A 13,579-nucleotide genomic window follows, 5' to 3' on the forward strand; every position below is an offset into this window, starting at 1 on the left:
ATAAAATTTTGGAGAATAGTAAGGTTGAAAAGCTACCTTAATTAATTAATGAGGATAGATAGTAAATATGAAATTTATAGAATAATGTTTTATTTTATATAAATAGCTTACAGATGATATAAAATAAAAACAACATCACCAAAAATTAATTTTAGCATTATCTTTAAGAAAATTATTATGATTTACTTTTACTTAGAAAATTCCTGCTTATTCTTATGGAACATCTATACATGAAAATTAAGATTATTTATCTAATTTACTCTTTTGATTCAATTTATCAAGGTAAAATTATAGCTATCCTTTTTAAATATCGTTTTCAGAGAAAAATTATTCTTGATAATTATCAAAAATTATCACATCTTTAAATGTTTCGCCACTTAAACACTTGCGTTTAAGTGTAGGGTAGCCTTTTTCTTTTAATTCATCAAATTCCATTTCACTTTGAATATCCTCTTCGTTTGTTAATCTATTTTATTTGATTAAAAAAACATATTCAAGTATTAAATAAAATAAATAAAAAAAATACAATTTTGATGTTTGAAAAATGTCTGCCATTTCAGATCCAAGCATATTAATTAACTTTTGATTAATTCTTTAAAAAAGAAAATTTAATAAATTTTCTAGAATAAAAACGTTTGTTTATTACTCATGTTTATGTAAAGATGAATTTTATTTAGAAATATAGCAATAAGCTTCATATAGTTTTTTGTAGGCTTCTAAATTTTTGAAATTGTCTCTTTTCATTATAGCTCCTTAGATTTTAACAGAGTTTTTTTAATTTTAAGTTAAATGAGCTGATTTTTAAGATGTTTCTTTACTTTAATTATTTGTTTGTAATGTAGACCTAGAGCTTTTCTTAAATTCTTAATAAAGATATTCTCTTTGATAATTTATCTTTTTAATTATAAAAATTAATTATTAAAAATAAATATGATTTTTTGTTTAAACTACTTCATTTTCGTTATCATCATCTACTGTTATATCAATTTTAGGGAAAAACCCAAACATAATTTATTGTTACTTATCAAAAATGATTTATTTAATCTTATCAATCTCCTACAGTTTCTGAATTATCATATAGACATCTAAATCCTTTTATTAAATATATTTTTATTTTTTATTTTTTTGAAAGTAAAATTACTGATTAAATCAATTTATGAGCTTTATTGATTAATTTATTATCAATTGATTTAAACAAACATCCGCAAAATATTTTGTTCAAGAAAAACTTAATTCCAATTATTAATCTTTTATTTTTACTGATTATCTATTCAAATTAATTTATCAAAAAGGATCTTTTTTAATAAAATAAATAAACAAATAAATAAATAAATAAATTTGTTATTTTGTTACTTTTTATTGCTAATATTTAGTCCTTCAAAAATTCCATCTTTAAAGTATTAGTTTGAGTTTTTTTCTAAGGTTTAATTTTCTTTCAAGCTAGATTTTAATGGTTCTTATAATTTATTATTTGGAGTTAAGATGTCTTGGTTATCTTCGATTTTAAAATTTTGAATAGACTTTAAACTTCCTTACTGATTTTATTGAATTTCATCCAATATGATAATATTATTTTTTTACCTTTAGCTGCTTGCTAGATTATTATCTTCATTTAATGCTATTGAATTATAAGAAGCCAATAAGTTAAAATTTTCATTTTGTTATTGAATAATACTTTATTGATATTTATATTCCTTTTTTTAGATTTTCCTGTTTTTGTTAAATTATGGTGTTTTGATATTTAAATTTTGTTGATTAACTTCGCTTAAGCCTTTTAAATCTATTACATCGAAACTAGTTGATTTATTATTAATTATTTAGTTATTAAGAAAATTCTTCTATCCTAATTCTGAGGAATTATCCTTCTTAAAGTCAAATTATGATTTATTCTGCTTCTCTAGCTCTATAATTTACTCTTCATTTTAGAGAGCAAGGGTTTTAGATTTAAAATAAGTAACTTTCTTTTTGGTTTTTTTAGAATTTAATTTTATATTCGTATCATTCTTACATTAAGATTTTTGCCTTTCCTTGATTAGTAGTCTTATGTCTTCTGCGCTTAACTCATATTTTTTTAAACTTGATTTCATTTTACCTAATTTCAGTTCATTTTATTTATCCTATACCTTCAATCCTTTATTATTTTACTAATGTAAATTATTTCCAATATTTTAATTATTTTCATTCTATTTGAGTAGACTATTTAGCTATTCTTATCTTTATTGAATAGTTTGTTTATCTTCTTTTTTCTTAAAATTATATAATCTATTTGCTATATCAACCACAAATATCCAATAATTAAAATATCCAACAATAAATGTCATGACAAAAATAACAAACTATTTTTAGTTAAAAATTAATTAATTATTAGAACTTATTTACTATTTATGAAGAAATATTTACTTGTAAAAAACCACCAATATATGATAGTAAAGAGTCTATTTTTTGATATTATCTATTATGTTTTTCTATAATATGTCCTCTCCTAAGGAAATAAGATCCAAAGCGAGTAGGATTGACTGCCTCAAAGGCTTCTCTATAATCATTTTATTCAAAATAGGGAAATACTTAGTTTTAATAGTTTTAGTTTGGCCAAATGCTCTAATCTGTGAGAATATTAGCTTCTTGTAAATAAATATTGGCAGAACTCAAAAACTTTTTAATAAAAAACATCATAGTTTATTAAAATACATAATTTCTATTTGTTTTGGTCATTTGAGAAATAAAAAATACTCTCAATAAGTTAAAATACTAAAACCATTTTCAAAAAATTTTATTAGAGACCCATTAATTTTTAAAGAAAAAAATTTTTTTTTTCTCCATACTAAATTAAATGTGATTTGTTTGTAATTTTTATGAAATGAATTTAAATTAAAAAAAAACACTAAGTAAATGCTTCACTTATTTACACCAAAAATATATATAAATTTATTCAAAAAATTTTGTTTTTAAAAATAAGGAAAAATATTAAAATAAATTTATCTAATTCAACTTACTCTGTTTGGATGGATATAAAAGAATAAATCATCAGATAAGTATGGCTAATTAGGTGGTTCTTGCTATGGGTTAATTATATTATTACTTTGATAGATCTGCAAAACTGCAGTCCCTTTTTTTTTCTTTAAAAAATCACTAAATTCTTATTCTGAGGCACAAGAAATATCCCATTTATAAAGTTATTGAAGGACTTTATTTTCACACTTTAATATAGATATTTTCATAAACTGGAATAAAGAGCTAGCATAATTTCCTTCAAGAGTAATTTTTTAATCTTTTCTTTGTTTAATATATAGTTATTATTTTAAATATTTAAATAATATTAAATAGTTTACTTTGGACACAGCCACTAGTCTAAGCCTAACTTGTTAAAGGCAAATTCCCAGTTAAATCCATCATTTAATTACTTCCAGTGATCTAGCCTGCAAGGTTCCATTTAAATGGTTTGCTAAATAATTTTAGATTGCTTAAATAATAAATTTTTGGTTTTTTAAAATTACAGCATAGCTTTTATCTAAGTTCCCATCTTTTCTTTAATACTTTCTTTATTAAAATAAAAACACTATAAATCTAAGCAAAATATTTAATTTAACTATTTACTTCTACTCTACCTATACCAAAAAGTAAGGCTTGTTTAGAAAATTTTCTTACTAGATTTATACAGCGAACATATAGGATGTAAAGTTTAGCTCTAATAGTGGAGGATCTTTTAAGTAAGTTGTTTCGCTAAGCACTTGTATGTTCTCTTTGTAAAATTTAAAAAATAATTTGCTTAAATGCTATCAATAAGTTCAAATTATACTTTTTTGAATGAAATCTTAGACCTATTTAGTATAAGATATGATAAAATAAATTAAAATGATCATTTTTGTTTATAAATTATGCTATTATTTTACATTCTTTGAAAAAAATATTAAAATTAGAGTAAACGTGATAATTGTCATAACTCCTCCAAAGCAAGTTGTGTAAACAGGTGTTTTTCTGTAATTCATTTTTACCTCTTATCCAAACAAATCCATATGCTTAATAACTGCATTGAATCTTTCGAATAGTGATTTATTAGAATTCTTAAATGTATTTGTAGACATTTTTCAAATTAAAAAAGATGAGATTCTTTAAAGGTATGAGTAAATCTTTTTTTTTTTTTTAATTTAAAGTTTTAAGAAATTTTTTAGATTAAAATTTTACTTAGATTTTACTGATCTTATAATTATACTTATTATTCAAACACAAAGAGGTTGAAAATATTAATTATAAATTTGCTTTGTTAGCTTTAATAATATCTTTAACAATATAGTAATAGCTACGATTTGATACATAATTAAAAAGCTTCAGTAAAATTTTTAAAATTCTGAAATAAATATACAATTTAAAGGTGTAATTTTTATGTAAAATAGGTGTAACAGGTTTTCTATCTTTTGACAGCTTGCATTTTTTAATAAGAAAAATAAATATGTATGTAAAATGAATTGATTGGTTGTTCTAGTAAAATAATTAATAATAAAAATAGATAGTTTAAATAATACATATGAAAATTTTTCTTTTATACTTTTAAAAATTAAAAATTTGTTATATCTATCTTATCTATTACATTATTTTAATAATTTTTTGTAATTCTAGAAATAAATATGTATATAAAAAGAATTATCAGTTTGACAAAGAAAATTTCTAGTATGAATAAAAAACTTTAATAATATTTTGATAATTATTTAAAATAAAATATTTGATGGAAAAAAAAAATAATTAATTCATAATTGAAAAATAAAAAAGACATTAATTGGATCTATTTATTTTTATTAAATAAAAGGTTCATAAAAATGTGTTTTTAAATTTATTTTATATACATATTGGTATTTAGGATTGAATTAATAGATTTGTATACATTTATGTTTTATTTTTATATTTAACTATTTTTTTATGTTACTAAATATTAGCTTGTTTGTATTTTCTGCTTTTAAAAATTTGACATTTAAATGGAAATAATGATTTTTTTTATTATATCAAATAATAGATTTATCATATCTAGAGTTTTAATAAAAATAATTTTTATTTTAGTTATATAAAAATATTTGAATGGAAATTTAAGAAACAATGCTTATTTATTTAATGAGTTTTGATAAAATAAATTAAAAAATAAAATGTAATTTATAATAAAGATTAATTTATTATTTAAAATGAGATTTTATAATCTAAAAATTAGATTTTAAAATTATATTCTATTAACATATCTTTTTATATTTTCGCCAAAAATCAAATTTAAAAATTATTTATTCATCTCCCAAATTCATTAAAAAATTATCTTATTTAAAGTTTGTAAAATTTCTAGTTTGCCCGCCTTATTTTGTATATAAATGATTGAAGAATTAAAAGAATAAGCAAGCACATGTCAATAAAATAAGCCATTGTAAGAAGCTGATGAATTAAATTAGAAATTAGATTCAGTAGAACATCTTTCTGCTGATACAAGCAAATATGTAGATTTTATGAAATGCGATAAAGAATAGTAGAAAAAGATCATTATTTAAACTTTGGAATTCACAATTAAGTATATAGAAATGAATTTCAAAAACTTAATCTGTCATGTAAATAAATTAATTAATTATAAAAGCTGTAGTTTGATATTATTTTTAAATGCTTATTTATATAATAAAGATAGTATAAAAAGCCATTATATACAATAAGCAAAGATAAGAGCTAATTGATAATGACCCATTCAAAAAATACAAAAGAGATATGAAGCAATAAGTTGTTAAGAATTTTTTTAAAAATCGAATTCAACAAAGCAAATAAGAACAAAAAGTATTGATTAAATATGACTTTGAAAAAAATTTAAAAGAATCCTGCTTGATTAACCATAATATTTACTCAAATTACATTCCTATAAGAAAGAATTTAGTGGTAAAAATCATTCTATTTTTAATATTATTTACTTTATAATTTAATTTGTTTAGCAAAAATATACTGTTTACTAAATATAATCAATTTTTTATAGCTATTAAAAATGATTTTTAAAGTTTTTTATTTGTCCTTTTTTCAATAGTTTGTCTATTTTAGCTGAGTTATAAATAAAATTATTATTATTTTTGATAAATATTATCTTTATGCATTTATTTGTAATCTATCTAGGTTGGAGAAATTATGCCTAATCTATTTCCATGTTTAAAAATAATTAACAATGATGGTGAAGATGAAAATAACTAGTTGATATAAGAATTTTAAATTAAAAATAGTAAGAATAAAACAAGAGAAGATCTATTCAATGAATGGCTCTTAAAAAAGAATGCCCATGTGCTTTTCGTAGACATAAGTTGATTTATTTATTAATTGTTTTGAAAAATAATTGATTTAATATTTTTAAAACTAAATTTAAAGGGGAAACTCTTCTTATTGATTTTTTGCTTAATCTATTTCCTTAGCTCAAGCTAGAAGTAATAGATATATTAAGAATATATATTTAATAAGAAAAAGTTAAACAAGAGGCTTTTGATGAAAAGTAAAATAAATTAAAAAATTTTAATTTACATTTTTTATTTTGATAAAATAACTTATATTTATGCTTAATAAAAAATAGAATATAATATGTTTTACAAAATTATTGTGATCCAATTTAATATCCCTATGGTATTACTATTGATGATAAAATAATCACTGACTAATCTGTAACATCAACTTTTAAATCTTTCTTTTGCCATAGATGTTATTTATACGACTGTAGAAATCATGAAAATAAAAAAGTATTTATGAATTTATTTGTTAATTTACTCATTTAATTCAAATTTTTGTTAAAAATAATCATATTAGGAATTAAATTTTAAGCATCCTGCTACTCAGCTTAGTGATGCCAGTAATAATAAAGAAATAAAGTGGTTGTAGCTTTTTTATAAAGAAATACTTTTGACAAATTAAAAATATAAATATGTAGCAGATGTGGAGCAAAGGACAGAATCTTATTATTAAGATTATGATATGAAATAAATCAATAAATAACCTTGTAGTAAAAATTGCTATTTGAATATGAATCTTGAAACTTTCGAAAAAGTAAAATTAAATATTAAATCAAAATTAAAATAAAAATATAAATTTAAAAAATGAAAAATTTTATTTTAAGAAATTTATAAATCAAATTAAACTCTTAAATTAAAATAAATTAATAGATTAAAGCTCAAAAAACATATAATGAATTCGAATTAGCTTACATTAAGGCAGCGATAAAGCGTTTATCTTACAACCCTTGCTATCTCAATTTAATTGACAGAAAATTTAATTGTGCTGAAATTTTTGTGTTTTTAGTTAAATATGAGAATGTTTTATCAATGCTTTCAGAAACAAAAGCTATTACAAAAAAAATTAAGCCATACGCCAGAAGAACAAATAATTGTTTTTTTAACAAAGAAATGTACTATGAGCCTTGCTGTCATTATTATTATGACGAAGAACCAAAAGATATAAACTGCTAAGATTGTGGGTAAAATCTCTTTTCTTAATATCAATTAGCGAATTATATAAAATAAAATAGTTGCTCAACAAGAGGTTTTTGTGATATTTATTGTGGTTGTGATCCATAAAAGTGTAAGAGAAGAAGATAAGGTTGCAAATGCATAAAAGGTTAATGCAAAACAAAAAAATGTGCATGCTTCTTGATGGGTATGGAATGTGATCCAGAGGTATCATGCAATTTTAATTATTTTATAAATTTTTTATGCAAATTGTAATATTTAAATAGCATTGTAAGGACTGCTTTGATTCTAGAAAAGATAGATGCAAAAATAATGAGTACTTGTACTAAAAATAAGAAGTAATTTATTTAAATAAAAATCCAAATTTATTTTATTTTATGCTATCAAAGAGAACCGTCATAGGTATGTCATTTGTGTGCTAAGGACTAGGCCTTTATAATGTTTTTCCGATTTAATAACATTCTTTAGTCTTATCTTATTTAGGAGAATACATCAGCGAAGATGAATAAGTTATCAGAGAAAGCTGGCTGAAGTCAGATATTTTTTACACTTTTACTAAAAATGATTTCGAGAAGTTAGTTGATTCAAAATATTTTGGAAATAAGGTAAAACAATCAATCAATCTATTCTTTTAACTTTTAGATATTATGGATGTTTCAAATTTTTATAACATTTATTTCAACAGAGTCGTTTTATGAATCATCATATTTCTTTAGAAAATTGTTTTGCTCGTAGCGTTTATAGTAGAGGAGATTATCACTTAGGATTATATGCTAAGCAAGATATTCCTCCTGGCAACGAACTTCTTTTTGACTATGACGCGGATAAAACATTGGCAGTGGAAAAGGAGTGGATTACACGTAATAATTATTCGAATTACAAGATAAGAATGGATAACATAAGAATAACTATTCCAAGAAATAAAGATCTTACAAGATTTAATTCAACCTTGATTATAATAGATGATGAAAATGATAATCAGTAAAAGAATTAAAAAAATGATCTTCAGGTTGATGAACATAAAAAATTCAATAATAATAAATTAGAAAAAGTATCTTTTAAAAAACAATGTAAGAAGTAACATCCAGAATCTATAGTAGGATAAAAAAAAACAAATAAAATTTTATCAGATTAAAGTTTAAATTATTTAAAAAAATAAAATAAAAACTTTGAAAAGTAATGATGGAGTAAATAAAAAGAGAGTATTAAATATTTCTAAAATAAAACCTTTAATAAAAAACAGAATAGATTTATTTCTTTAAAATACTATCTTTATTTTAGCTAATTTTTTGATAGAAGTATTATTGATAATACCAGGGAATTTTCTCGAATACGAATAGTATCACCTATAAGTTAATTTAATAAAAAAATTATAATTATTTTAAATATTTTACAATATCAATAAATACAAATTTATAAAACCTTCAACAAAAATATATTAAATAAAAAATTTAGAATATATTTAAATTTTTTATGATGTAATTTTATAAGCACTTAAAATATAAATATCAATGTATCTATGTATGAATATTTATCAAGTTTCCAACAAAAATAATATTCAAAATATAATTTTAATTAATTGAAAAAAGCAAATATTTATTATTATGATTTTATTTTTATTGAATAACATTATATTAGGAAATATATTTTTTAAATTAATCTATACAGTTGATTAAAAAAACAAAAAAATTTAAATTTAATATTTAACATAAGTTTTAATTTTATTTAATTATTTTATGAATATTTATTATACACAACAAATAATATAAATCCAATAAGATAACTTTTATTAATAATTTAATTCAATATTTAAAACCAAAATTCTTAGATATTGCTTTATTTCTTTTTAGTTTATTTTTTATTTTTCAGCAGAATTCTAAAATAATTAGACATTTCATTAATTCTTTCAATTTTTTTCTGTACTATTATCAGGCTATTCTTAATTTTTAGCATTTTATTAACCTATTTAGAATATGTTACCTTGAGCTTTGTTTTTTTAAAAAGGATGATCTTCATCTTACTTAGGTGAAAATATAGTATTTATGTGTTCATTATGAGAATAGTAATCTTTATATTAGTTAAATGAAGCCTCTGAATTTTATGTTTGTATTTATGGTTCTTCTGTAACTAAAATTTAAGCATTATCAAAATTATTGTTATTATTATCTTCATTTTTTATTCCTTGTATAGAAACTCTGTTCGTAAATAATTCATCTATCTTATCTTGTTAATTCTAAGGTGGCTTTTTGTTATCAATTGAATAAACAGAAAGTGTATCAGACGAGAATCTAATTAACTCTTTTTTATTTTAATTTTCCATTTCTGATTTGTGTTCTTCTTAATTATCATCATCTTCTTCTTCTTAATCACTAACTCCTTCCTCAATACAATTTTATTTTTAATTAAAATCTTTATCTACTTCATCTAAGCTATCATTTAACTCTATTTCATTAAAAGTTTTCTATTTTTTTAATCTTCTTCCAAACCCCTTTTTTTGATCTAAGTTATTTTATTGATTAATCTCTTAGATTTGATTTTAAAAAGGTTGCTCAAATTGATTTTTTTAAGACTAATTATCCTCGTTTTCTTGATAATAGTTATCTATATCTCTTTAAAGAGATCTCGTATTTGTTTTTAAAGGTGATTTATTTTCAAAATTAACCCTTATTTTTAATTAGAATAAATATAAAATTAATTAATTAATTATTTATTTTTTTTTACAGTTTTGATGTTTTAAATATGTCTCTCATTTCTTCTCCAAGTTAGTTAATCAAGCTTTTATTTTTTCTAAATTTGATTTTTTTAAAATTTATTTACCTTTATTGTTAAACAAATTACCTTTTTAGTAGCTTAGGATCTAATTACATTATTGTGTCGTATGCTTCGAACAAATACTTATACATATTCATTTCTACAAATTCATTTTTTTTAAGTCCTTTTTTGAACTAGTTAACTGCTTGTATAGTATTTTAGAGAAGTTTCCCAGAAGTAAATAATGATCTCTTTCTTTTTGGCATACTTTATTATTTATGAAGTTATGTACTTGATTACACTTTATTTTGCAACTATGCTCTAGTCATCAACTAAAGCAAAACATAATTGTTTAATTAATTAATGCATTTATAGTAATAAAATTAAAATTTACTGTGTTGTCATCTTTAAGTTTTATAATTGGTTTCGGGCAAAAATTAAAGAGAATTTATTATTCTTTGTCAAATAATACCTTTTTCATTTTTTCAACTTCTTTTATCCTTTCAATCATATAGAACACATCCAAATCCTTTAAATTATTTGAAACAATATCAATACTACTTTACAATTTAATTTATATAAATTACTTTATTTATTTCCTGCTATGCCCTATCTATAAGTGCATTCTCTTCTGACTTAAAGTATTTGCCACATAGTAACTTATTTAAATAGTATTTTATATCAATCTATATTTTATTCTATCTTGAAATCAACTCCTAAAATTAGTTAACTAAGAATGATCTTTTATTTTTAAAAATGGTTTAAAAAATAATTTTATTCATTTTATTACCTTCTAGATTTAAAGTTAAATTTGCCACCAATATTTTCACTGTTACTTTATGTTTCTTTATTATCTTAATCCTAATTTTCTAAATTTCCCTAATTATTGTAATTATTATTCTTTTCTTATTTTTGTTTTTTTTTCCATATAAAATTTGAAATAGTTTTAATTGCTTGTTTTTTTTCTAACTAATCCTAATTGTATGCAACCTAATCCAACTCTTTAGATTACCTAAATTTAATAGCATCTTAATTATTAAAACCTTATTATTAATCTACTTCCATTAATTCTATTTAGTTATGTGATAGCTTGTTTGAATTTGGTTAATCAAAAAGTATTTTTTTCGAGCTAAATTAAAAATTATCATTATCACTTGTAACTGCTTATGAATTGATAACTGTATTGGTTTATAATTATAGAGATTTTATTAATTTGTTATTTTAAGCAGAAAAATCTTATTTAATATTAAATTAATCTGATAGTTATTCCTAGATAGAATCCTCTTCAATAATAATTTTTAATTTTTATTTTTTTTTAGTATTATTGTCAAACATAATCAAACTTGGAACATTTTCGTTTGTTTGATTCTCAATTTTGCTATCTTATTACTGCTCTTAATCTTCTTATTTAATTTAATTAATTTCATTTTTCAATTAATTTTAGTTTTGCAATTCTAAAGGGGTTTCTTATTCAGAAGGTGTAGACTGGTCTGGATGAATGTGCTTGAGTTAATCGATAATTGGATCATCTTCATTTAAAATGACTGCATTTCTTCTTTTCCTGGATGCAGTATTTTTTATATACTCTCTAATCTATTTACCCTCTATCTATGTTCCATTACGACTACTAGATCTTAAATTTTACTAAATAAGCTAATTTCTATTATTTTATTCATTATCATGCTTATTTTTCATTTCAAAATCGTATAATTTATTAGCAAGTTCTATTTAAAATTCACGCTCATTAAAAAATCCTATTATAAATGAACCTAAAATAACTACAGCCTTTGTTAATAATTAAAAGAAAACTTTAATTTTATTTAATAAAGGGATTAAAAATAAATACCTATGCAAATCCACCAATATAAGAAATCAATGCATCAACTTACTGATACTACCTATTTACAGTATTTTAAAACATACTTTTTCTCAAAAAAAAGCTGGCATAAGCTGATGTTTCTGCTGGAATATATTAAGTAACAGTTTCATCTTAAGCAAAATAAGGAATTAGTGTTGTTTTAATATTTGAACCTACCCATATATTTTCATTTATATTGAGTGTTGTCTGAGAATAAAACAGATTGCATGTAACATATAGCTTATTAATAATTAAAACATAATTTAAATATTACATCAAATACAATTATTTGTTTACTTGCTTAGGTGAAAAGAGAAATTAAGTCACATCACTCAAATATGATTTAACTGGATTTTACTAATCAGGATTAACTATATTATTTGATTGGTACAATTAAAATCTAATTGCACCATCATTATATTTCAAAAAACTATCTATTTCTTAAGTTGATCTACATTTTTTATTTATAGCAGGATTATCCACACAATCTACCACTTAAATTTTATAATAACTAAATATATTACTAGTATAAACTCCACCCAATACCATCTCATAATCAATCCTTTTAAAAAAAAAAACATATTAATTAACTATTATCTATAGTGTAATATGATAATATTTTAGTTGAAGATACTTACTTTGGACAAAGCCAATTAGTAAAATTCATTTAAGTGAATTTTGTTTCCCAATCATAATCTTTTGGAAGTTACATCCAATGATCTAATGTGCAAGGTTCTAATGGAAATGATTTCTTTTTTATTTAAAGTGTTATTATTATTTTTTTATATTTTAGATTACTTTATTTGGTTTAACATTTCCTTAGTGGTCTCTGCTATTATTGCTTTTTTAATAAAAAAAGATATGAAAAATGAGTTAAGAAAGATTTATTATTTATTTATTATATTTTATTAACAATATTTGCTTTATAAAATATTTATTTGAATGTATAAAATACTAGTATGTTATTTGAATGTCATAATAGGGATTAGTGATAAAGTTATCTTGCTAAATAGATACTGCAAACATCATATTTTAACTATTCAAATTTATAAAAGGTGGATCATCGTTAAAGAAAGTGCTTGATGTGTTAGTCATATTCTCTAGTTTATTATATTATGAGAATGAAAAATCGATACCAAATAATATAATCTACAAATTTTAATGTACATTTGTTAGCGAACTCGTTTATCTAATATTATTCATTTTAAATATTTATGAATCAATTACTTTGCAATTTATTAAATTTACTGTATTGTAGAAGAAAACAATCAAAAGGACTGAAACAAAAACTGTAGAAATGCCTCCTAAAAAAGTTTTATAAACAGTATTTCCATTAATATTTAATGTAATTGGCTTGCAAAATAAGTCTATTTGCTTCACCCAGTTTATCATTTTTGTTTCTGGACTCATGAAATGAAATTTCTGTATATAATCTTTGAAAATAATTAGTGTTTGTTGTTAGAAAAAAGGTTATTTCTTTTGTTTATCCTAAATTTGTTTGTAAAAAATACTAATAACA

The 13,579-nt window shown here is 21.2% G+C and overlaps 3 protein-coding genes across 3 annotated transcripts; 1 reads left to right on the plus strand and 2 right to left on the minus strand. All coding sequences in view use genetic code 6, as the record gives it.

Moving 5' to 3' along the window:
* Nucleotides 1–135: 135 nt before the first annotated feature.
* Nucleotides 136–4,082, minus strand: TTHERM_00300310 (transmembrane protein, putative; the record flags this gene model as incomplete). The annotated part of the gene is made up of 13 exons (XM_001024558.2): nt 136–466; nt 527–592; nt 647–894; nt 952–1,092; nt 1,142–1,295; nt 1,354–2,336; nt 2,401–2,652; nt 2,994–3,273; nt 3,330–3,442; nt 3,495–3,537; nt 3,595–3,739; nt 3,797–3,818; nt 3,891–4,082. The coding sequence occupies 13 exons, from the start codon at nt 4,080–4,082 to the stop codon at nt 136–138; spliced, it is 2,970 nt and encodes a 989-aa protein (XP_001024558.2).
* A 1,263-nt stretch (nt 4,083–5,345) lies between these two features.
* Nucleotides 5,346–8,634, plus strand: TTHERM_00300320 (SET domain protein; the record flags this gene model as incomplete). The annotated part of the gene is made up of 11 exons (XM_001024559.2): nt 5,346–5,576; nt 5,647–5,892; nt 6,121–6,301; nt 6,367–6,487; nt 6,566–6,728; nt 6,796–7,032; nt 7,149–7,459; nt 7,511–7,658; nt 7,718–7,789; nt 7,841–8,056; nt 8,137–8,634. The coding sequence occupies 11 exons, from the start codon at nt 5,346–5,348 to the stop codon at nt 8,632–8,634; spliced, it is 2,424 nt and encodes an 807-aa protein (XP_001024559.2).
* A 723-nt stretch (nt 8,635–9,357) lies between these two features.
* TTHERM_00300340 (transmembrane protein, putative) lies at nt 9,358–13,452 on the minus strand (the record flags this gene model as incomplete). The annotated part of the gene is made up of 13 exons (XM_001024561.2): nt 9,358–10,114; nt 10,173–10,238; nt 10,290–10,534; nt 10,597–10,731; nt 10,790–10,943; nt 10,993–11,987; nt 12,049–12,300; nt 12,358–12,622; nt 12,699–12,811; nt 12,859–12,901; nt 13,016–13,160; nt 13,228–13,249; nt 13,309–13,452. The coding sequence occupies 13 exons, from the start codon at nt 13,450–13,452 to the stop codon at nt 9,358–9,360; spliced, it is 3,336 nt and encodes a 1,111-aa protein (XP_001024561.2).
* Between the last annotated feature and the right edge of the window lie 127 nt (nt 13,453–13,579).

Source organism: Tetrahymena thermophila (genome assembly GCF_000189635.1).
Source record: "Tetrahymena thermophila SB210 genomic scaffold scf_8254379, whole genome shotgun sequence".
NCBI classification, from domain to species: domain Eukaryota; phylum Ciliophora; class Oligohymenophorea; order Hymenostomatida; family Tetrahymenidae; genus Tetrahymena; species Tetrahymena thermophila.